Source organism: Alligator sinensis, unplaced genomic scaffold, assembly GCF_000455745.1.
Source record: "Alligator sinensis unplaced genomic scaffold, ASM45574v1 scaffold360_3, whole genome shotgun sequence".
In the NCBI taxonomy this organism is placed as follows: Eukaryota; Metazoa; Chordata; order Crocodylia; family Alligatoridae; genus Alligator; species Alligator sinensis.
In genome coordinates, this window is record NW_005841977.1 from 231,298 (window position 1) to 254,764 (window position 23,467).

Below are 23,467 nucleotides of genomic sequence, written 5' to 3' on the forward strand. Positions count from 1 at the left end.
AGGGGATGCCTTGCGAGGACAGCACAGAGCTCACAGTGGCAGGCAGCTTCTTTCACGGCTCCGCTGTTCTCTGCAGCACTGTGTCACACATGCTGGACTGCGGAGGCGCCAGATGAGGGCGGCAGGGTGGGAGCCCACAGTAGGCAGCCCCTGCACCATGCACAGATCTGGAGGGCATGGGTCCCCCTGACCCCCAGGACTGCACGCCACAGCAGGGAGCAGTCCCCCCCCACACAAGCCCACAGCAAGCAGCAGCCAGGGGAGCCCGGCTCCACTCTGCTGCAGCAGCCACCGCCTCCTGCCAGAGGCAGGGGACTGCAGATCCAGGTCCCTGGCCCCATAGCCCTGGCAGCTGGGAGCCCCCACTGGCAGAGCTGGGGGAGCAGGAGGTGTGGGTGGGGAGCAAGGGGCACCAGCAGGGCCAGGGACTGTTGGAAGGGAGTGAGGGGCACCAGGGGGGCTGGGGGGTCTTTCAGTTTAATCACAGATTTTGGGGGTTTTATTAGAGAATTTGCAATGTTTTTTATCAGGGAAAACTAGGATCCCTGGTCAACAGTATCACTGGCTGCTTAAAGGTGAGTGAAAGTTCCTCAACTTCAAGCCCCAAACTGTTCTTTGTGTTGCAGTGCTATCAAGAGGTTTTGACTGTTATTTTAAAATGTGATTTAACATGACCTGGTAGGAGAAGGAAGTAGGATTATGTAGCCTGTGGTACTCGATGAGGCGTGAATAAAGGCTGCACCCTTATTATGACACCAGCATGCCACACCTTCAGTCCCCACTCCCAGCCCAGCTAGTCAGTTCATCTGTAATATTACTAGCAAGATGATCTAGGTCTGGACACACCCACCAAAGACGGGAACCTACCCTAGGCCTGAATTTTCATTCCCTCAGATAAAGACAGAGCTTCACCCCTACAAGCAGACATGTGCATGCACATTCCAAACACCTTATATGAAGCTACCTTTGTTAAGCTGGCATCCCTTAGTAAGAAGCATTCAGCCGCTATGTGGCTCTTGGAACAGGAGAGGGTTTGAATAAAGATGAGCCAAAGTCCTTTGCACAGCTATGAGTCACATACTGGAGGTGCCATGATTGTGAAGGGCAAACACAAAAGCTGTTGTGTTTTTGCCAATAGCTCATACAGAGCCTTAGAAATTAGAGCTTGCCTTACTGAAAGGCAGTATGATGCCTGCTAAACAAGGCTATTCACCAGTATTCAAGAGCTGCCTCCAGGGCAAAGGGGTAAGAAGGAACCATGATTTAACATTTCCCACACTTCTAACTCTGCGGCCATTTTCTTAGTACAGTACCATGGCATCAAGCTGAACTCATGACCTGATGTGGGATCTGAACCCATAGCCTACTGATAAAGCAGTAAAGATGCTGACTGCAGGGCCATTCACATGTAGGGTTTGGTAAGTGTGCTTTATGCTTTGGTCGTGCTAATGGCTCCTGAACCCTCAAACACCCACCAGCTGCTGTTGACACTCACCTTGTTGATACTGAATTGGCCCTCAAACCTGCAGCCATCTCCATTATTGAGGGGGATTTTCATCGAGTTATCGATGTGACCAACTTCATGCCTTCCCATTTCATCTTGAATATCCAGTCCAACCACTACACAGATGGGAAGAAAAAGATAAGAACAGGGGATTGCATAAAGAATTCTTTGTATGGAAAAATACAGTGTCCCCCTGACATTGCACAGAATCACACCACTTCATTCACCTGTTAAAAAACTAAGCATCTGGTCTGCTCATTAAAATCCATAGATTAACCAACAAAACATTTAAGCCTCAGTGTCTGACAGATAAATTTAATGGCAGACCCCTGCAATGTAAATGTATTCCAGAGGGTGAAACTTGAGGCAAACAAGTTAAGTTATTTACTAAAGGGCACATGTGGTACCTGGATTCAGAACTGTTAATAAACTCAGGAGATTTCTTACTCCTAGACACAAAAAAGAGGCCCTGATGAAATAAGAATGAGACGGATCTTAGGTATAGAAGCCAGAATGCTAGCCAAAGCTGCAGTGATAAAATAGTGTTCCACTGCTAGGCACGGTCAGACTAAAGGGTAGACCTAGCTTAGAATATGGGATAATGGGGCATCTACAGAGGCTCCAGGAACCTGACCTCTCTCCCCCACCTCAGAAGCAGGGTCATGGGTCTGTGACACTCTTGGCAGAAATAACTCCTAAGTGAAGGGACTGACACAGTAAAACTGCATCTCTAATTCCTGCCCCAACTGCATGAGCCTTTATTCTTCTATAAAAGAAAGATTAATTAGGAGGGCACTGATATATTTTTTTCCTGAAAAAAAAAAAAAAGCAAAATCAGGACACAGGATGGGGACTGCACCCTGCCCTTGAAACGTGGAATGTGTAGACTCAGAGCCTTAAGCAGCCAACTCTAAAAATATGGGAAACATTATGGCCTCAAAGAAGGTACTCACATTCACAGTGCAGATTCGGTAAACTGATGTTCAAATTCACTTCTATTTTCCCTCCACTGTCTTTGTCTGGGTCGTCTACGTAGAGCTCGTTAACTCTGCCAGAGAGAGGAATGCAGATGGTTTCAAGTTCTAACTGACGCATGTGGCTCTTTTCCACTAAGGGAAAAAGTACTTGCCCAGGAAAACAAAGTAAAAACTTTGAAATGGTTTGGGTTAGTTTGGGTCAAAGACAGAAATCAGAGGAGTCCTTCTGGAGAGTTAAAATGATATGGGGCTAAAGTACTAGTGACTTGATGCATGTCATATAAGTGAGCTTTGCCTGCCTTACTCACACCTGCAGGACTAACATAGTCTCCTCTCTTCCAAAATGGGTTTCTACCTTTGATGTAAGCAATGAACCTCTTGCTTCCAGAGGTGAACGTCTAATGTACTGGCCCTCTGTGTTCCTAAAGCCTTCAGTAAAGGGGGAAGTCAGTAGGGGAGAAAAGGTTTTAGAAACTGCTAGGTCCTGCTTATTCCATAGGAAAAAAGGCTCACTGGTTTAGCTGACTGCCGTCTGTTACTGCTAGCTAGTTTATGCAGCAGAGGCAGAGGTAGTTTGCACAAAAGAACATGAGGGATCAAGACCCCTGTGAATAACCCTGCCCAAACTGAAAGTGGTTTGGGTTTCACAAGCTTCTCCAGTTCCTATCTCTTGACATTGTTTTTCTGGCTGCTGAGACTTCCCTTGCACCTCCTCTCTCCACCACACTTGTGTCTCCCTGATAGCTTCACTTTGAATTCTGGATGGTAATTAAAAACAGCAAAATGAAACTGAGAAGATAATCATTCTGTAGCTCCCACAAAAAGGTACCATATATTTAAATCGGCAAACAAAATAAAAAAAAAAAAAACCTACAGAAAAGGATAGAAGGAATACAAGAAAGAAAAAAAAAATCAACTGAATATTCATGATTGTTACAAATCTTATCGGTTCCATTATTTATGCCTATTATGAACACTTAAAAATAAACCCCAAAACACCCAGTGCAGAGACAGTTTAAAACCCCAAATGCTTGTGATATTTAAGAACTAATTCAGAAAAAGCCCTGGAATATATCCTGCAGGGGAAAATCCTTCACTGGACCAAACAGAGAAAGATAAGATTACCTAATAGATCCTTCCTATCTCAAACTTTTGTGGTATCCAGACACAAGATAAGCATGTTAGATAAGGTATATGCTGATACATTCTGTGGCAAAACTATGGGAACTCACTATCAAATAAGCTGCCTTCACCAGTAAGAACTCAATATTATTTTTACCTGTGATTAAAGGGTGCTCAGTGGCTTGACAGGTATGTAGATGAAAGATGTCTGCTAGAGGAGTTTACACAATAACAGACCATATAGATTAAGGAGAGATGAAGAATGGGTCAAAAGTGCTTTTACTCTGATGAGGCAATGATTTTTGCAGGTGATAACTTTTATTGGACCAACTGCATGGTTGAGATAGACCTGGACAGACTCTCTCTGGGCCATCAATTTTCAGTTGGTGAATCACATGTCCTATTGATCCAGGTTTTCAAATGAAGCAGCAAACAGCCACCAAATTTTTTTTACCTCTTTTTGGTGGAGGGGATGGGAGGGAGAGGAAGAATAACTACCACGAGGTCAGTGAGTTTGATTGGAATCTTGATTAAATCAATCCAACATTTGTGTTCAGTTTCACAGCCCGACCTTCCCTTCTGTTGTTAATTTGCTATCCATGCTGTTTGTAACCATTACTCAATGTACATTTCAAGTGATTAATAAAAATGACACAGAGGGAGGGGTAAGCCTGCTCATCAGTGACCTGGTTAGAAGCTCCTTGGCTGGGTCTCCTTCCTGATGGAAGGTATTAAAAGCCTTCTACGTATTTATTATGGACAGATTATATAGTGCTAAGGATTAAGTCATACCTCACATACGGCTCTTATGAGCGACCTCAGCCAGGAAAGAGATTAATCCCCAATGGTGATGCACCTTACTGCACCCTTGGAGAATTCCCAGCCAGATCCTATTTGCCAGCCAGTCTATTTCATAACACACTCTGGCTTTCTCCCAGCTTTTTTCTGCTCTCCGAGATTTGGGTCATGCCCTGCCACTACTTTGGAAAGCTTAGCATTACCAATGAAAAGGTGCTTCCATGCCAAGACTAAGAACAGAGCATACATCCGATTCAGAAGCTCAGCTGTCACTTCAAAGAGCCATGGTACGCTCTGGAAGCATCATCCTTTTACTGGGAATTTTGCCATCATGAACCAGCCAGAAACCCAACCCAGCTTTGAACTAGCTACAGCCACCACCAAAATGATAATATTTGTAATCGCCATACTTTTCTTTTGTAGCTCTGAAAGCTTCTTGCAAGGACAGGCAAGCATGCCCATTTGACAGAGTGGGTAACAGAGGCAAGAAGAGCATGGCAATTTTGCTCAGTCACGCATCTAGTCAGTGGCACAGTAACCAAATCTTGGATTTCTCATTACCTATCATAAGCTCATTAACTAGACCCCAGCTGCACACCCAAGAATGGACTACAGGCTAAAATCACAAGGTGCAGGGCTTGCTAGGTACATCTACTTTCAATTAATTGGAAATTTAATTCCCAGAAGATACTCTGGAAATTTGCAGGTAAAAGCAGAGCTCTGGTGTCATGATCACTCCTTCCATCAGGTTATCCCAAGCCACTACTGGGGTAGAAATGGAACTAGCAGGTTCTTGCATTAGTATCATAAAAGCCAACTTTTATTTTTGCTGGGAGGGGGGAGGCTAAGCTGGTGGACATGTTCAACAGCCCTCTTCTAAGGCGATCACTAGGGGTGCACTGATATATTGATCATCATCAATAAAAGTAGAAAAATGTTATCAGCTATCAGCTTTTTTTGGTCATCATAGTTGATAATTACAGCTGCGTGCCCAGAACACCCTGGCAAGTGTAGTCTGGTTCCTGCACCCCACAGCCAGCCTGAGCCCATGGCAGACTGCAGGTCCCAGCAAGTAGCAGGAGTGGGAAGGGGCACTGGGGAGGGGTTGCAGGGTGCCATGCTCAGCAACAAAGGGACTGTTACTGGCTCCTGCTGCTGCTGCCATCGCAACACCGTGTGCACAGCAGGAGCCTGAGTGCCAGGGCTGCCGCCAAGATGTTAAGCTGTATGCACATGGGGTAAGGCACCTTGAGAAGGACATTCTGGCTGGGAACTGGGCACCTTTGCAAAAGCAGCTTTTCACCAGTGGCCACAGGAGCTCAGCTGTGCAGAGGCCACTAGTGTTGATGCAGCAGCATGCTCTGGGGCTCCAAATGCACCTAGCACTACTGTCCACATAAGGATCCACCCTGCCCGTGTGGATGGCAGCATGGGCTATGTGGGGAGCAGGGCTGCGGGGAGGAGCCGTGGGTGAGGGGGCGATGTGCAGGAATAAGGTGGTCACCCCATCGAGAGCTGGAACAGACAGGAAATATGTGCATGTGTGTGTTATAAATGCAAACCAAACAAAAAAAAAGGTTTATTTATGTCAGTAGTTTAAAATGCTTTGCACTATTACTAAACATTGGCACTATTACTAAACAAGATTTAAAATCAGTGCACCCCTAGTGACTAATTTTTCAAAATGGAAAGGCAGAACACATGCCCCTTCCCCCTCACCTGGCCGCACAGCCAGAGCAAAATCAAGCTAGTCCATGGGGGGGGCCAGATGCAGGCTGTCAACTGTGAGCTATGGGGTCTCTGCCCTGCTGCCCTCACCCTGGGAGCCTGTGCCAGCCATGCCACCATGGTGAGATGTCCCTTGCCTGGCAGCAGCAGGGGCCACAACTCTGCACCACTGCCCCTGCTGTTGCTGGGTGGGCAGGAGGTGACTTGCCATGATGACACAGCTGGCTCAGGGCTCCTGGGGGGACGGGAGCAGGGCAGGGAGCCCTGAGTCTGCGACAGGTAGACCACATCCACCCTTGCCCCATACACAAATCTGGAACTCTGCCAGCCTTCAAGGGAAAACCTGCCATTTCCTGCATTTTTTGTGGTGAACAGAAAACTCAGATCCCTGCACAATGCTGAGAATCCAGGACAAATGCTGTCCTGGAGCCATGCAGCCCAGGACCAGGACTTGATGTTCCCATTTGGGACTGTCCCACTCAATTAGGGACAGATGGGACCTTACCCTCTTCCTGAGAGAGGGCAGGGCTCTCAGGGCCCCCCATGCACATGGCACCTATGATTAGTGCCTTTTATTAAAGGCACTCTGTGCTCAAGCATTATCCTTTCCCAAGTGCCAAACAGTGGGATTTCATGGTATTTCTCCAACCAATGAAAACTGGTGCAAGTGTACTGGGAATAGTTTTGGCAATGCAGCGTCTAGCAACGGGTGCTAGAAGGATAAAGCGTGCCTCAAAAAGAAAGCAGTTGGTTTTTACGCATATGGCTGCCCCTGTATGACAGACAATGGGAATATCTGAGTACTCCTGTGCCACCAATTGATTGCAGGGCTGGGACAGTCACAGGGGCAATATAATCTCAGGCAGGGGGAGTATTGCAAATACAGACTGATTGTTGGGTTCTTCAGAGATGGCTGCAGAATAAACCCACTCTACCCAAAGACACAAAGGGAGCACAACAGGTGCAACTTCAAGACAGGTGAAAAGGTTATCATTTTACTGGTTTCCACTACTATAGAGGTGCTTATAAAAGGAACCTATGACAGCAGGTGGGTGAGTTACACACCTTTCACCCCAAGGGCCTATAGTCAGTGTTTCAAGGAAAGAGTGAAACAGTTTCCCTACCCAGCATGAGTTGTGACCTACCCAGAAACAATCTGCTTTGTTTCTAGAAAGAGCCATTTTCAAATACTTTGGATTCCTAGGTTATTGCTGGGATTCTCACTCACTCATTCCATGTGCTCACACGCTCGCAGCATTGCACAGAAAGATGTCAGGGATTCTTTTGCTAAGGCTGCAGGTTGTGCAAGCAGCATACAATGAGGGGGAGAGGGAGGATGCAGTAGCAGGAATTCAGCATCACATAGAGGTTTCACCTAAAGAAGCATGAGCTACTCCTCTATTTGTAGCCTTCAGACACTCCAGAGACAACAGCTTTGTTCCTACCCCATGACTTCAGCCTCTGCAAAGTGTCTCACACCAATTACAGGTGTCATAAAGCCTGTGACCTCTGAATAACAGAATAAGAGACCTAATTCTTCTTCGCTTCAGTATCTTTCTGGTCCCAGGCTTGCATAGTTTATTTGGTTCCTGTCTTCTTTGTTTTTTTTTTATTTGGTTCCTGTTTTCTTTTCCTCCTTCACAGGAAACCAGCCTTTTGCTGCTTCTTTCACCCCCAAATGAACCTTGCTGCTCATATACCACAGACTCTGTACCATCCCAAAATGACCTGAAAAAAGACAGATTGCATCCAGTGGGGCTTTATTTTGTTGTCTTGTATGGTTTTGGTGTGTCAGTTTCCCCGCTCCGTGTTCAAACAAAATGTAAAGAAAGAGGCTGCCTCCTTTCAGAGTGGGAGTTCAAACATCTCAAAAGATTTTCCATCCTGCCCAGGCAAATTTCTTTCACAGACCACCTCAGAGCTGCTTAGTGTTCAAGACATCATTTGAACTTACTGACTTTTGACAAAACAGCTGATGGTCTCCTGTCTCCCCAGACCTACACTACCCTCTTCCTTCCACTGACACAGGAAGGTAATATCACATCTTTCCAAGGAATGAGAAGTAAAACCAAAGATTCTCTCATGTAAAATAAGCCAGATGCACAGTATTGCTCTGCCATTGGTAGTTTCCTGCTGTGCCCCACATTTTGGTCGCTTCCTCATTTTTTAAAATGTCATTGCCCCAGTTTTGATCTTTGTTCAGTTGAGAGACCTACAAAACATGCTGCCCTATAAAGGAAGGAACTCTACTTCTCAGGGTGTTGAGAGAGGGGAGATGGACATTAAAGATGTCAACATCCACTTGAGTCAACTGTGGCGAATGACATCACACCACGATCTTCCGCTTCCTGCTAACCCACACACACGATGAGATGAATGGCATAATGCGTCGCAACCGTAAGGCCTTTCATTAGGTAATCTCAAGGCATTAGGCAAACATTAATTAAGATTCAACACTCCTGGGAGGTAGTAGGCAGCTAAATATTACCTTCTTCCACACAGAAGTTGAGTGTATTGCTCAGTCAGTGATAGAGTCAGGACTACAATCTTGGACTGTCATTCTGTTCCAGCTATTAAATCACACTCCCTCACCTATTCTGTCTTGCTCCAGTATTTCCATTCCCTCAATTGATTCAACAAGTGGAATTGTACCTGTAACTCACTGACCTGAACTTGAACCAAAGGGTCAGAGTTCTAGCCTCCGTGCTTCCTTTGTACAGTTAGTTATGTAGTGTATATGGGCACTGTTCACTTCAAGATGCATCTCGATCCTACCACCCATGTGCTGCATCTTGTAGACAGACAAAAGATCTAGTGTCTCCAGTGAAAGTCTCATGGCTTGGGATAAAAGCAGTGAATTTTTTGCTGAAGGTCACCATTTTATTACAGATGCACTACCCAAAGTCATTTCTTGCGCAATAGATTATGACCTTTCAAGTGGGAAAAGAGCCACTTCTATCAAGTCAAAGGCAATTCCTTCACAATGGCTCCTGGTGCAGATACAAAAAATACCTGCATAAATAAAAAGCATGGAGGTATTTGGTCAAGAACTGATTCACCATACTTATAAATGCCTTTGCCACATTCACAATGCAAACCTAGTGATATCCCAAACTGCACAACTGGCAATTGGTGACATGTCAGCTACATTAATTATAATTACTTCTTTCCTCTTTAATAGGGGAATACTTGAAAATACTCTTATCGGTTCTGCAAAGCATTAACTAGGTCATACTATACAGGATTTCTCTCATCAGTTATGATTACAATATTCATACCTGTCAGAACCTGATCAGGGTAATTAGAAAATACTCTTATCGGTTCTGCAAAGCATTAACTAGGTCATACTATACAGGATTTCTCTCATCAGTTATGATTACAATATTCATACCTGTCAGAACCTGATCAGGGTAATTAGAAAAAAAAATTAATTCTACATTTGATGTGCAACATAAGAGCAGGATGAGTTAGGGAGGCCGTTAAAAAGTTATGATGAGCGACTCCTGGAAACTCAACCTACTATTGATCCTGCCCAGGAAATACCAGAGTCCTTTAACAGCTTTTATTTTCCCAACAGTTTGAGTCACTTGCTTAGTGGGACAGAGTGCATTTAGGACTGCCAACTTAGCAAAAGCCCAAATGTGGGACAATGACCTCCTTTTCTTTACCTTTCCTGTACCACAGAAAGAAGGTGCTTCCTCAGCTTCCTGTAAATTTACAAGGGCTCTCTAGGGCTGATGCAGACATCCCCTTAATTGGGTGAGGGGATATCACTGACCAATGTAAAAAGTGTTCTCTCTCACCAGCATCTAGAAATGCTGCTTCTGCCAGAGATTTAATCCTACACAGGAATCACCTGGATTTTCCACATGCCTGTATAGAGCACTAGCCTCCAGGACCACCTAATGCATCCAGGAAATGAAAGATCAGGAGGTTTTTCAAGGTTTATCTACACAGGGAATTTAGGCAGGAGAATATGAATTTATAGAACATTAGTCAACCCACGCCGACTGCCCTTGCAAATGCTCTTAGTGTGCATTAAGTTACTCTGCTTACCAAAGGCATTTTATTGTCAGACTCTGAAAGGGTATTTGGGCACTCAGGCTTGCCCTGAAGCAGATGGGAGTTTAGCTGCCTGTGAGCATGCAGGTATTCCGACCCTTCTGTTATACTGTAATGCTATGGGTCATCATCCCACTCTCCTGCTTTCCTGCCACGTCTTTGATGAGTTGTTTCTCTTTGAAAGATTGGATGACTGGTTGGGAGAAGAACTTTCTGACTAGGTTCTAGTTCTTCCACAGGGTTCCACCACCCCTACACCCTGCCCCTTTCCTCTCAGGCCTGAGGTGAACAAAGCCCATGTGGTCTTGTGTGGGAGGCCTCTCTGGATTATATCTCTGGACTGTTCTGTGCCTCTCATGCATTGTTCTCTGGTTCTTGTCCTGGTTCCTGTGAATTCTCTAGCCACGGTTAAGTTACTCATCGATTCACATGAATGGCCTTAATTATACTTTCTGCCTTAGTAGCTCCACGTCTTTCCTCATATATGGTGGGAACTTATTTAGACCAATTTATGAACCAAAAGAAAAGATAATAACTCCTTCAACTTTTCTTCAGGCTGTACAACTAAATCCACTTGATGCCCCTTGGATCCCAGGTATTGTGCCAGGGCATTCCCCAAATCCACATCCCCTGGGTTTGACCTTCTTAGCCGCAGTTAATTAATTAACTTATTCAAATAAACGACAGTCCCTTTTACAATCCAGACCCAGCTGTGCCCCCAAGATTCCTAAATTAACCACAGTTTCTTCACTTTCCCCAGTAACTTCTGATGGGAAATGGCTTCATCCCTTTTCTTTTCCTTATTTTATACAGGGCTTGTCCTTAAATTCTCTAGATCTTCACCCATCGAGGTTTGTCTTTGAATGTCACTACCTCCACATTCTGGGCTCCTTGTCCCCTCAGCCTCTGCTGATTCCCCAAGAGACACCTCCCTCTGGACCTCATGTCCAGAGCACTGCCAGCACAACTCCCTTTTTTCCTGCTGTCCACTTTACTTAGCTTTTCTTGTAGGGACAAGTGGCTCTTCTCTCGGACTTGTCCAGATCTCAGTGTTCCAAGAGGGTTTGGCAATGTGAATCTTCTGCTTCACTGTTTGTCCAGCTCCCAAGGCTGCAGTGTTTCTTTGTTCCCATGAGAATGCCAAAGGTCTTCTCAAGTGTCCCTTTTAAGTTCCCCGCTCTCTTCCCCCAGCCAATCGAAGCCAGCTCCCTGGGGCACGTAGCTCGGTGCCTCTGGAGACCTGCTTTCCTCCTGGGTTCTCCCTGGATATTTTCCCAGGCACGCCAGAGACACGCAGCCCTTCTGAACCGGCTTGGGTGAATCCATTGCCAGCACAGCTGGCCCTGCAGGTCATAGCAAGGGCTTGCCCACAGCCTCTGCTATGCTTTCGGATCTTCCAGAAGTACTTCTGGTCCACTGCTGAGCATGCAGGGGACCTCCCTGAGCTCCTGTGGGATGCTCCATCTGCCCCACCATCCCAGCATTCACGAGCTGTGCCTCGTACCTCGAGGTATGTAGGAAAAACATATAAAGCTCCGTCTATGGCCAAATCGCTGATTCTCCAAATCAGAATCAAATCTTCAGATTCGGCCAAATTGAATCAGGACAGTGATCCGAATCAGCGAATCAAATCACTGTCTCCCAAATCGGGCCGAATCCGAATCGAATACTGCTTGCTTCACACACCCCTAGTTTCAATCACCCTGACATCTGCTGGGAGGACAACACAGCAGTACACAGGCAATCCAGGAACTTTTTGGAGTGTGTTGAGGCAACTTCCTGGTGCAAGTGCTGGAGCAGCCAACTAGAGGCTGTGCTCTTCTTGACCTGCTGCTCACAAACAGGGATGAATTGGTGGGAAATGTACTAGTAGATGGCAGCTTGGGCAGCAGTAACCACAAGATGTTGAGTTCAGGATCTTGAGGAAAGGAAGGATGGAGAGCAGCAGAGTAAGAACCCTGGACTTCATCAAAGCAGACTATGGCTCACTCAGAGAACTCATGGTCCCTGTGGAGAGGAGTCCAGAAGACCTGGCTGTACTTTAAAGAAGCCTTACTGAGAGTGCAGGAACAAACCATTCTAATGTGCAGGAAGACTAGCAAGTATGGCAGAAGACCAGCTTGGATTAGTAGGGAACTCTTCAGTAAACTAAATCACAAAAAAGAAGCTTATAAGAAGTGGAAACTTGGCAAACAATGAGGGAAGAATATAAGATTACTGCTTGGCCATGCAGGAATAAAGTCAGGGAGGCTGAATGTGGGAGGCAACCTAGTGACAGAGGATGCAGAAAAGGCTGAAATACTCAGCATCTTTTTCACCTTAGTCTTCATAAGTAATGTCAGCTCCTAGAGTACTGCACCTGGCAGCACAGTTTGGGGAGGAGGGGAGCAGCCAACAGTGGCAAAAGAACAGGTTAGAAACTATTTAGAAAAGCTGGACATATACAAGTCCATAGGACTAAATAGGATGTACCCGAGCGTGCTGAGGGAGTTGACTGATACGACTGCAGAGCTGCTGGCCATCTTCTTTGAAAAAACTCATGCGATTGGGAGAAGTCCTGGGATGACTGGAAAAGGGCAAACATAGTGCCCATATTTAAGAAAGAGAAAAAGGAGGATTCAGGGAGCTACAGATTAGTCAGCCTCACCTCAGTCCCTGGAAAAATCAGGGAGAAGATCCTCAAGGAATCCATTTCTAAGCACTTGGAGGAGAAGGTGGTGATCTGGAACAGTCAGCATGGATTCACCAAGGGCTAGCCATGCCTGACCAACATGATTGCCTTCTATGATGAGATAACTGGCTCTGTGAATGCTGGGAGGCCAGTAGATGTAGTATATCTTGATTTTAGCAAGGCTTTTGATATGGTCTCCCACAACAGTCTTGCAGGCAAACTAAGTAAGTATGGTCTAGATAAGTGGACTGTAAGGTTGATAGAAAACTGGCTGGAGCATCAGGCTCAGAGGGTAGTAATCAATGGCTCAATGTCTAGTTGGCAGCCAGTATCAAGTGGAGTGCCCCAGGAGTTAGTCCTGGAGCTAGTTTTGTTCAATATCTTCATCAATGACCTGGAAGATGGTATAGAGTACACCCACATCAAGTTTGCAGATGACACCAAGTTAGGGGGAGTAGTAGATACACTGGAGGGTAAGGCTAGGATTCAAAGTGGCCTAGACAAATTAGAGGATTTGGCCAAAAGAAATCTCATGACAAGTGCAACAAGGACAAGTGCAAAGTTCTGCACTGAGGATGGAACAATCCCATGCACCAATACAGGCTGAAGCCTGACTGGCTGGGCTGCAACTCTACAGAAAAAGACCTAGGGGTTACAGTGGACAATAAGCTGAATATGAGCCAAGTGTGCTCTTGTTGTAAAGAAGGCTAATGGCATACTGGACTGAATTGGTAGGAGTGTTGCCAGCAGGTCAAGGGAAGTGATTATTCCCCTCTATTCAGCACTGGTGAGGCCACATCTGGAGTACTGTGTTCAGTTTTTGGGTCCCCACTACAGAACAGATATGGACAAATTGGAGAGAGTCCAGCAGAGGACAACAAAAATGGTTTGGGAGCTGGGGCACATGGCTTATGAGGAAAGACTAAGGGAACTGGACTTATTTAGTCTAGAGAAGAGAAGGCTGGGAAGGGATTTAGTAGCAGCCTTCAACTACCTGAAGTAGGGGTCGAAAGAGGATGTAGCTATTCTGTTCTCAGTGGTGGCAGATGACAGAACAAGGAGCAAAGGTCTCAAGTTGCAGCAAGGGAATTTTAGGTTAGATATTAGGAAGAATCTTCTCACTAGGAGAGTAGTAAAACACTGGAACAGGTTTACCCAGAGAAGTTGTGGAATCTCTATCCTTGGAGGCTTTTAGGACCCGGCTAGACAAAGTCTTGGCTAGGATGACCTAGCTGGCTATGGTCCTGTTTTGAGCAGGGAGCTGGACTAGATGACCTCCTGAGGTACCTTCCAACCCTAATTTTGTATAATTCTAAAACAAGTTACCACAGTCTGAACTAGGCAAGTATTCCACTGGCTTCAAAATTCCTGCTAACTTGCCTTCAAGCAGGCTCTCTTTTCGTCTACATCCACGTGCAACAAGGTGAACACTAACACATAATAGGTTATTCATTAATATGTGTGTCCTGGTATGCCTCTGGCTGTGCTATGCAGCACAAAGACAAGTTCTCTGGCTCTCTCGCAGCCACCCAAAGTGTTCGGATATCCCCATGCAACCTCATTTTGCAAAGGGAGATATTTTGCTGCTTTAAGAATTGCGTAAGAGAAGACAGGCTGATGTAAGGCAAGCTAACTTACCCCATGTATCTGCACATGCTCGTTAGTCAAAAAATAAAGACAACCACCAATATGAAATTTCAAGCAGGGAAGGAGATGTGATATGGGGGATTCCTGTTATAGAGAGAGAAGCCAAATAGGTAATGAAATCTAGTGGAAATTTGCTAATAAATAATTCTTTACATTTTCAAAAATATCTTACAAATCAACAAAGTCTCCAAACATCCCTAAGAGGTAGGGCATTATTGCATCCAGCTTACAGAAAGCAACTTGGAAAAAGCAGCAAATGATCTGCCCCAAAATTACACAGAGCTAGAAGTTGGACACTGTTCTCCATCCTCCCAGACCCGTATTCCAAACCACTAGACTATTCTCCCCCCCCCCACCGCCTTGCTCCATTTTCTTGTCTAAGGTCAAGGTAGAAGTTATTTACTGCCCCTGGAATCTGTAATTTTCTGAAATCAGACAAGTAGTATCAAAGATATTTCGTGTAAGATATTTCTTTGATATCTGCAATACAGGATCTTTGAAATATGGAGTCAGAAGTGAGTAGTATTGTGGATGTAGTACTCTCTCTCTGTTTGCATACGAGAATCCTGAAGATGCAGCTCTAGAGAGATCCTGAGTATTTCACTGAGTGGGAGTAGGTACTACTCCCTAGTAGCTCTAGGGACATCCTGCGTATTTCACTGAGCGACAGAGTGATGGTGTTGAATCGAAGTTAGAGAGTGAGCTAGAGCGGAAATGGAAGACACCCTAACGTAGTAAGCAAGGAAGACATGTTAGAAATTTACAATTAGTATTTCAGTGCTGTCTTTGCCATCCAAGGTTTCCTTTGGGATAAGGTCCTCACACTAAGACAGTCACATAAAAACAGAGTGCTATAGGGGAAATGCACACTACCACAAATTCCTCAAAGCCTGCCATGCTGTGCAAGTAAAATGTGGCTAATGAATCTCATCCATTTTCCAACTTTCCCACAGGCCCAACTGGGCTCCTCATTAAAATGTTGTTTCCCCAGTGGAAATTCCACAATGCTAACTCCCCAGGAATTCAATTCCCCAGACACCACAGTGAGCTCAGTGTGACACTCACAGGATGACAGGGAATGACTCCTGGCACCCATGTCACTAAAGAAAGTTTATTTTAGTATAGCAGGAACACAAGAACAGGAAGAGATGACTGAGGTATTAAAGCACTCGGCCTGCGTACAATTTTTATAAAGGAAGTTGTTCCTCTTATGCTCAGAGCAAGGTCCCAAGAGATCACCTAAGGAGAAATTCTCTTCAGAAAAAGAAAAGTTGTTAACTACATTTCCAAATAAGGCTTGCTGAGCAAAGAAAAGGAGAAAGGTTTCAAATCTCCCACCATCAATATATCACATTTGTGAATACTAAATTCTAAATATTTGCTAAAGACTACTTGTACTGCCATATTCCCTTTCTTCAAACAATCAATTTCAAATCCTTTACAAAGGCAAGCAAAGTATTAACCCCATTTCATATATGGGGAAACAAGTGGAAAGAAGGCATTTTGCTAATGGTAACACCAAGCACAAAATTAATTTGGGAGTCTTGGCTCCAGCCACTTGCCACCACCATGTTTAAATACATGGGACCTCACTGGGGTGAGCATCACTTTTTCAGAATCACCTCAAAATAAAGATGAACAAAGCCAGGTTCTGTCCCAAGCACAGGGCCAGGGTGATGGGAAATGCGTCTTAGCATATGACAAGACAGATGATCTATAACTTAATTTACAGTTGGCTTTTTTTTAATTATTATTTTAAGCATTTGCACTACCTTCTTCCTGATCATTAAATACTATGAAAAGGCCAGATTGATGTAAAACCTCCAGTCAGCCTGAAATGTCGACCATGTTCAATATGTAAAAGCAGTATAGAGCTGACAAAGGAGTAAACAGGATACAAGCATCCTTCCATGGAGAAAAGAAAATGTAGTTCTTAATTTCTAAGGTAAATTAAAAAAGATGCGGGAATATTGGAAACTCTGGTTTCAGCAAGAAGGAAGTCCAAATGCCATTGAACAATTAGTTGGGGTAATGCAAGTACAGACACATGAATCCAAGACCAGTGTGACACCCTGGCTAAAGCAGCAGATAAAAGAGGAGAGAAAAACAAAAACTCCTCAAATACTTTCAAAAGGTTTTTACTTACATTTCAGTGGCTATGAATCCGGTGAGCTCAGACAGGAAAAGAAACAGTATGAAGAGACAGCAGCAAACAGAGACTGGAAAAGACCCAGGTGTGGAAAAAGGTTAGTTTAACTCTGCACAAGATTTTGGTTGGTTTTCAAACACACCAGGATTTCCCCAACATCGTTCTGTCCCCTAAGACAACCTGGGAGCTACATTTTACTTTTTCTTTTTTTTTCCCCCACAGCAACAATAATTCATACTAGGCCACTGGAGTCTGGTGACAGAACTAGGATGACCTGACAGCCTGAAATCTTAAGCTGGATATAGCTGTAGATGCCTGCTTGATGTCTCCATCCTGGGGTCACTTTCTTACCCAAGCTGCAGTTGCCCTGCCCCTTTGACTCTCACTTACTCCATCCTCCAGCCCTCACTTCCTCTGGGCAGCTTCTTCAATGAACATGACTTCTAAAGAGCCCCAGCCAACAGCATGCTGCAGTCAGGAAGGGTACATGGGTCTCCTGCAGGGACAGGAAGGATAAGCCTCTCCCCACACCAATACCATACTACATAATTGGCCAAGCACATTACAGAGATGTGGAAGAGTTTTGCCTTTCTGTAAAATACTACATCACCGTCAGGGGTAGGTTTGTAGATCAAATGGACCAACGGCTTTAGACAGCATGCTGCGGAGTTGGGAATGCCCAACCAGACGGGCCTGAGACGTGCATTTGTGTAAGCGCCCCCATCATCAGGTGCTTCAGCTCTAGTGATGAAAGATTTTCAGTAACCCAGAGAACAAGATTCCCATGGCGACTGACAGCAAACCTCCATGTCTTCTCCTTGAGCCAGCTCACCTCGAGTATGTACAAGGATAGAAGACAGGAACTCCGTAAGCTTTCGTGCTATTGTTTACTCTTCACCAGGAACCCACTCAGCACACTGTGTAAGCACTCGGGTTCATGAAATCATCATGAGATCACAGTGTGGGGGGGTGGGAGGAAGAGATGGGGTGGAGTGTTAGAAAGGCTGTAAACGCTTAACTTAGGACGGTTACAAGGCAAGGCTTTGGCAACTGAGGGGTCAAGGCTGGAATTCACATTTGTATTAAAAAACAAATAGACATTCCGACTCCAGAGTGAATCACCATAAGCCAAAGCTAGGAAATAGCACATAATTCCCAAGGTCATGACGACAGGCATGTGACCCTGGCTCACCCACTCGTCAGTCCCACTTCCAAGGCATTTTCAACAATTATGTGGAAATGACCACCTTGCCACAATCCAAGTAAGGAGCATGGACAGCTACACTGGGGAATGGGGGGGCTCATTCCCTCTAATTTATTCCACATGACCAATGCAACTTGCATTCCCAGGAATCAAAGTGATACTGCTCCTGTCAAAAACAAAGACATTTGGAGGCAAGGAGAGGAAGGGCATAGCCAAGGGGAATGACAAGATGGATACCAAAAACAGCCCAAAGTTTTGTGCCTTATTCTTCCAGCCAGTAGTGATGTGTAGGGGGTGCACGTGCACCCCGAGAGCACTAGTGCACCCCCTGACCTGCCACACTTGCCACCTAGGCAAAGGGCAGGGGGGACAGGTGGCAGTGCCAGTGTCCCGTCCCCACCCCCCCGGAAGCACCAGCAAGGGAGTGGAGCACCGTTGCATTCCCATCTTGCAATCAGCCACGGGGGGACCCCCCCAAGTCAGCGAGATCAGCCACACTGGGACTTCTCCCCCTCCCACGGTCACTGACTGGTTGCTGCACGTACCCCCCTGACTAAGACGGCACCAGTAGCCCATGCTTCCAGTTGGTAAGACCTACACATTTAGTGAGAGGCAAATTCCTGACTTGTTCCCCACTTTTCCATCAGTGTCATCTCAGGGGCAGATTCACTCATTAACCCTCTCAGAAGTGGAAGGATCAAGAGAGATGCCAGAAGCTATCAAGTCAATCATTATTTTAATGACAGAGAAAGAAGAAAGGAAAACTAAAGCTAAAGAATAGCAGGAAAACAGGGAAAGGAGGGGATTTAAATCTTTAAAGGGAAAAGCTCTCTTTAGATGCATGCACGCAGTTCCTTCCATCTTTGTACCTTTGGAAGAGATAAGAATTCAACATTTTGTTCTACCCAGGGCACACGGCAAGGGGGAAATTCCTATGAAAAGTGGACAGGGGACTTACGTTTACGCACCAAAGAACATAAAAGGGGATTGTTTCTGACCAGACCAGTTGATCAGGATGCTTCTTAGTCATAACTACCCAACAACAGAAAGATTGGGTCACTGATCCTTGACAGTATGCAGGAAAGTGTCTTCCCCTACATAATACATACAACACACCAGCCATAGCCTCAGGAATTTTTTTTTTTTTTTGCACAGAAGACCACAGTGAAATGCTTGTAAGAGTCCATCCATCCCATCCCACCCCACAAACTCCTTTCAGTGGCAGTTCCTCACTTTCTATATCCCATTCAAAATTCTTCTCCTACAAAGGCCCTCCACAATGCCACACCACCATTCCTTTCATTTCCTCCTATTCAAACCCTGAGCTGCTATTGGAAACACCTCTTTTGTTCCTTTCTTTCTTTTCTCTCTTTACACCTTCTTCTACGCCCTTATGCCTAGAACATCTTAAACTTCCCCTTGTGCTGTATGCTGAACATCTGCTCTCTCAAATTCTTCATTCAAATCTATTCTTCCACTAAAGACTTGCAACAATACCTGCCAAATAGAGTAGGACTAATTGGCACTAGCTTAAATGGTTTAAACAAAAAACAAACTAGCAAATCTAGGAGTCCAAATTCATACACTCTACAAGAGTCTGTTTTTCAGAGAACAAGTGCTATATAACCATTATAGATACTACATAACCACATGCATGTGCACACATGCTATTTTGGAAACAGGGCCTTCATCCTGTATGCAACTGACCTGCAATTTCTCTCCAATGCAGAACAGCAGCCCTTTCAGATGCAGTAAATGTGTTCTTTTACACTGCATAAATCCCCAAACATACAGAGTGCTCCTGCAACCAAGTCATGAACAATTTGCTTCATGGAGGTTATTCATAGTGGAGTACTTTATCTGTCTCACCATCAACAGGCAACAACCTAGGTCACATGTTTGGCAGACGTGTTGTAGCTGGAGCAGTAGTTTAAACGATAGAGACAGATTTAGATGTTTTATTATGAAACTTAACGGCAGGAGCGCTAAAATGTCCCCATAGAGCTGTCAAGAACCATCCTAGATTCGTTTTCATAGAGCTGTGCCAACGTAAATCCATCGAGTACATTAAAATTTACAGTTGTTACCTAATATCAGAACATGCTGTGTGGGAACATGCTGCCAATAAGCCAGTCAGAAGCCTTTAGGACAGGGTGCTTGTTTAGTTTTTTAGCATCAGCGTCTCCAGTCTAACACAGTCTACGTATGATGTCACTGCATCCGTGATCGCTGTAACCCCCTTATTTTTCATCCCTCCTAAAGAAATTAATATGCTTTTTGCTTTGAACTTCCTTTAACATATTCTAATTGGGAACATAAGTGCATGCCTATATTAAGGCAAAAAATAAATACATTTATTGTTCAATGAAACAAGCTCCTATGAAGTTCGGGGGGGATATCACATTTCAGAGACCACGTGAATCATGGTTTTGATATTTCCTGATATGTATTTAAAACTCCAACCTCCACATGGCATTGCAGAATTTCTAAAGAACATTATCAGATGTGAATACAATATGAACAAGTCCACTATGCATCCATGCTGACAGTTCAGTGACGGGAGATCAGAAGAACAGCTGTCTGGATTGAAGGCCCCTTTCAAGACATCTGACTACTCATGTCCAGTCAGATGCCAGCTGTCAAATTGCCAGGGCATGTGTTGTTGCAGTGTACATACCCAAACATGGCAAGTTTGCCACAGTGTTATTCCAGGTCCACTGGAATGACTATTTGCTGGTCAATGGTTCTCAGCCTTTGTAGACTCTAGATTCCCCTTTGGAAAATGCCAGCTTTTCGCTTTCCCTTTGTTTTTTTACTATGGAAAAATATTAGAGTAATTCTTCTGTTGCAAAGAACTCAGTAAGCCCGCAGGAGGGATTTGACACTTTAATTGAATCCCAAGTGAAATCTCCAGGTTTATCTTGAGAATTACGTATAGGTGTTTGCATGTCTAACAGTACCAATATGGTATGGCGTCCCACAACACCCTTAAAAGGATCTTGCATCACTCTGGTTGAGAATCCCTGGCATAGGTCTATGCACCCCATCAAATCTTAGTGGACTGTGCCAGAACCTCCAGTTGCGCAAAAGTCTGAATTTATAGTAAACATTGGTTATTACCAATGGGATCGTGCTGCACATCCTTAAATCGTTATGTGTGGTACCCATCATATCCCTTGCAATTGCAAATCTCTATAGATCAGATTATACCACTTCACCTGTTTCCCAATCCTTAAGTATCTAGTGGCTAGACTGCTGTACCACCCTGCAGGACTCAGATTAGATTCCTCCACCTACTCTGGGACTCCCCTCCTTATTTTCAGGATACAAGGGACACAGTATTCTGTATCCTCATATCTTGCTAAAGGAGGACCTACGCTCAATTCCAGGTCCTTATTCTACAGAGATTCTAGTATGCCAAGAATCAGAGAGCACTAAATAAAGAAGGAAGTAGATGGGAAGAAACAGAAGTGTTCTATCTGCTTCTGGGCGGGAATATCTGTTTTAATAAGGACTCCTGGGGCATCAGTACTACAGCAACTACTGCAATTATGTGAGAGACCACAAAGAAACTAGTCTCCCTCTGCACCAGACACCCCTGACAAGGTGCTTATAATATTTCTTCCTCCTCCTTTATTGCAGCCAACCAGTCTGGACAGCACTTCTAGGTGACTCCAGTTTGGTGCAGGTAGATCAGCTTCTCCGAAAAAAACCTTCAACGTGTGGAAAACTGAAGATTCAGCTGAGCTAGTCACTGATAAGCACAAGACACTGGTGCTTTTTACAGGAGCCTAGACGCTTGCTTTTCCTTAGGGGTACACAAGCAACTTTTAACAAACAGCACCACAAAAGTGGCATTCACAGACTATTAGCTCACTATATGCCCAGCCCCAATCCCACTGAAGTTAGTGCAAGTGTTGTGAAGTCCTTCAATGCAAGCAGGATCAGGCCATACTACAACATGTACAAGAAGGTCATGACAGCAGAAGCTGGTTACTGTTTACTTAAAGGTATATCCAAGGAGCATGCCAAAATGCTTCCCCTGCAGCACTTCCTGAAGGAAGACCTTCATTTTGGTCCACAGAGAAGGGCCAATAGGTAGAAAACCCCCAAAGAAACTCACAGGCTGACTCTGGAACAGCTCTGTGTTAGAATGTGTCAAGAGCTAGCAACTCTTAGCTAGCTTCCTTTGATAATAAGAACAATGATAGACCTTGGTACTTCCCATTTCCAACACATCTGTCCCCTGGCATTTGACTGGCTTACTACTCCTTTATGCAGGCAGCATGGGTAGACTGATGCACAAACGTTCCAAAACAGCCTTCTGCAACCCAAAAGCAACAGTGCAAGTCTGTCTGATGACCCCATTCCTATTCCAGGAAGCCTTCCGCAGCAGGCAAGTTACCTTCCGGAAGCAGCACCGGACTAAGCATCTGCAGCACCAGGGGAAGTACTTGTTTGGGAGTGATCAGCAGCTACCAACCCTTATAAAACTGTGCCATGAATCCTCTCTTGAAGTCTCGTGTAAGCTAGCCATTTCACCAATGTTACTACCCTGGAGGGTCTTTTCTGGGTGAGGCTTCTTCCTTCATCCTGTAAGATAACTACAACCCAAATTCCATGACATATTTAGGACATGGTCCTACTGGCCAAACAGACAGCCAACTGGTACACTATTGCCTGCATACAGCAATGGGCCTGCCTCGCTCACGACTTCCTGCACTGCTTAGGTTGAATTACAGGTCAAGTGAAATGAGAAAACTACATTCAGAGATTTGCATGTACAGAACCAGCAGAAGTGCCAACTACTTTTATGGGATGTCTGTGGGAAAGTAGGCCATATCCCCTTCCATGCCACCAAGGCAGTGGGAAGGAGCAACAGCTAGAGGAACTGCTCAGGAAAGCAGTGTGGGCAAAAGGGAAAGGTGGAAGCACAGGCTGTCAGGAGGGGTCAGTCAGTCAATTGTTTATACAAACTTCATGGTCTCCACAACTTTCCATGACAAAGTTACTCCTCTGGTCATGAGACTCGAGAGGGGTATATTAGTCCAGCTGCAAAAGCAGATTTTCAAAGTTCTTCTAGAGATAAGGGTAATTTCATTACAGGATGAACTCCAAGAGACAGTGAACATACTGTGGGGGATTTTTTTCTCCCCGAAAAGAAGTGCTGGGGCCCTCAACAAGTTCAAAGACTCCCTTGAAAATAATAAATCTTAAGTTGCCACTGAGCTGATACACAAGTTAACTTATTCTCTATGTCCATGTTTCCAGTAGACAGGTTCATTTAGTCTCCATATCTATGCAAGGTACTGTTCTACCACATCCTGAGTAGTCTTAGCAGCTTCAGCGTGACTAAAGGGGAGTCAAAACAGGATTCATTGAGTGGTCAGGAGAGCAGAGGTATATGGACTCTGATGACAAATGCTGGGTATAGCATCTCAACCCATCTTTGATCAGGAGTTCTTTCAGATCACAAAAGGCCTCTGCTTTGGATCCTACTGATTCACTATTACTAACTCAGTTCCATTCAGCACCTGTTGCCACCAAGGGAAGTGACATCACCCACGTCAGCAGTGACATACAGGACTGCAGACCCAATCTAAGA

At 44.9% G+C, this 23,467-nt stretch overlaps 1 protein-coding gene across 1 annotated transcript in view; it reads right to left on the reverse strand.

The window, feature by feature from the left end:
* The window catches only part of ERGIC1 (endoplasmic reticulum-golgi intermediate compartment 1), a 92,102-nt gene that overhangs the window by 30,993 nt on the left and 37,642 nt on the right, over nucleotides 1-23,467 (reverse strand). The window contains exons 3-5 of the mRNA XM_006021059.3: nucleotides 16,656-16,728; nucleotides 2,458-2,552; nucleotides 1,496-1,620 (exon numbers count right to left, since the gene is read on the reverse strand). Coding sequence (XP_006021121.1) covers nucleotides 1,496-1,620; nucleotides 2,458-2,552; nucleotides 16,656-16,728 — 293 coding nt within the window. The remainder of the gene's footprint in view (nucleotides 1-1,495; nucleotides 1,621-2,457; nucleotides 2,553-16,655; nucleotides 16,729-23,467) is intronic.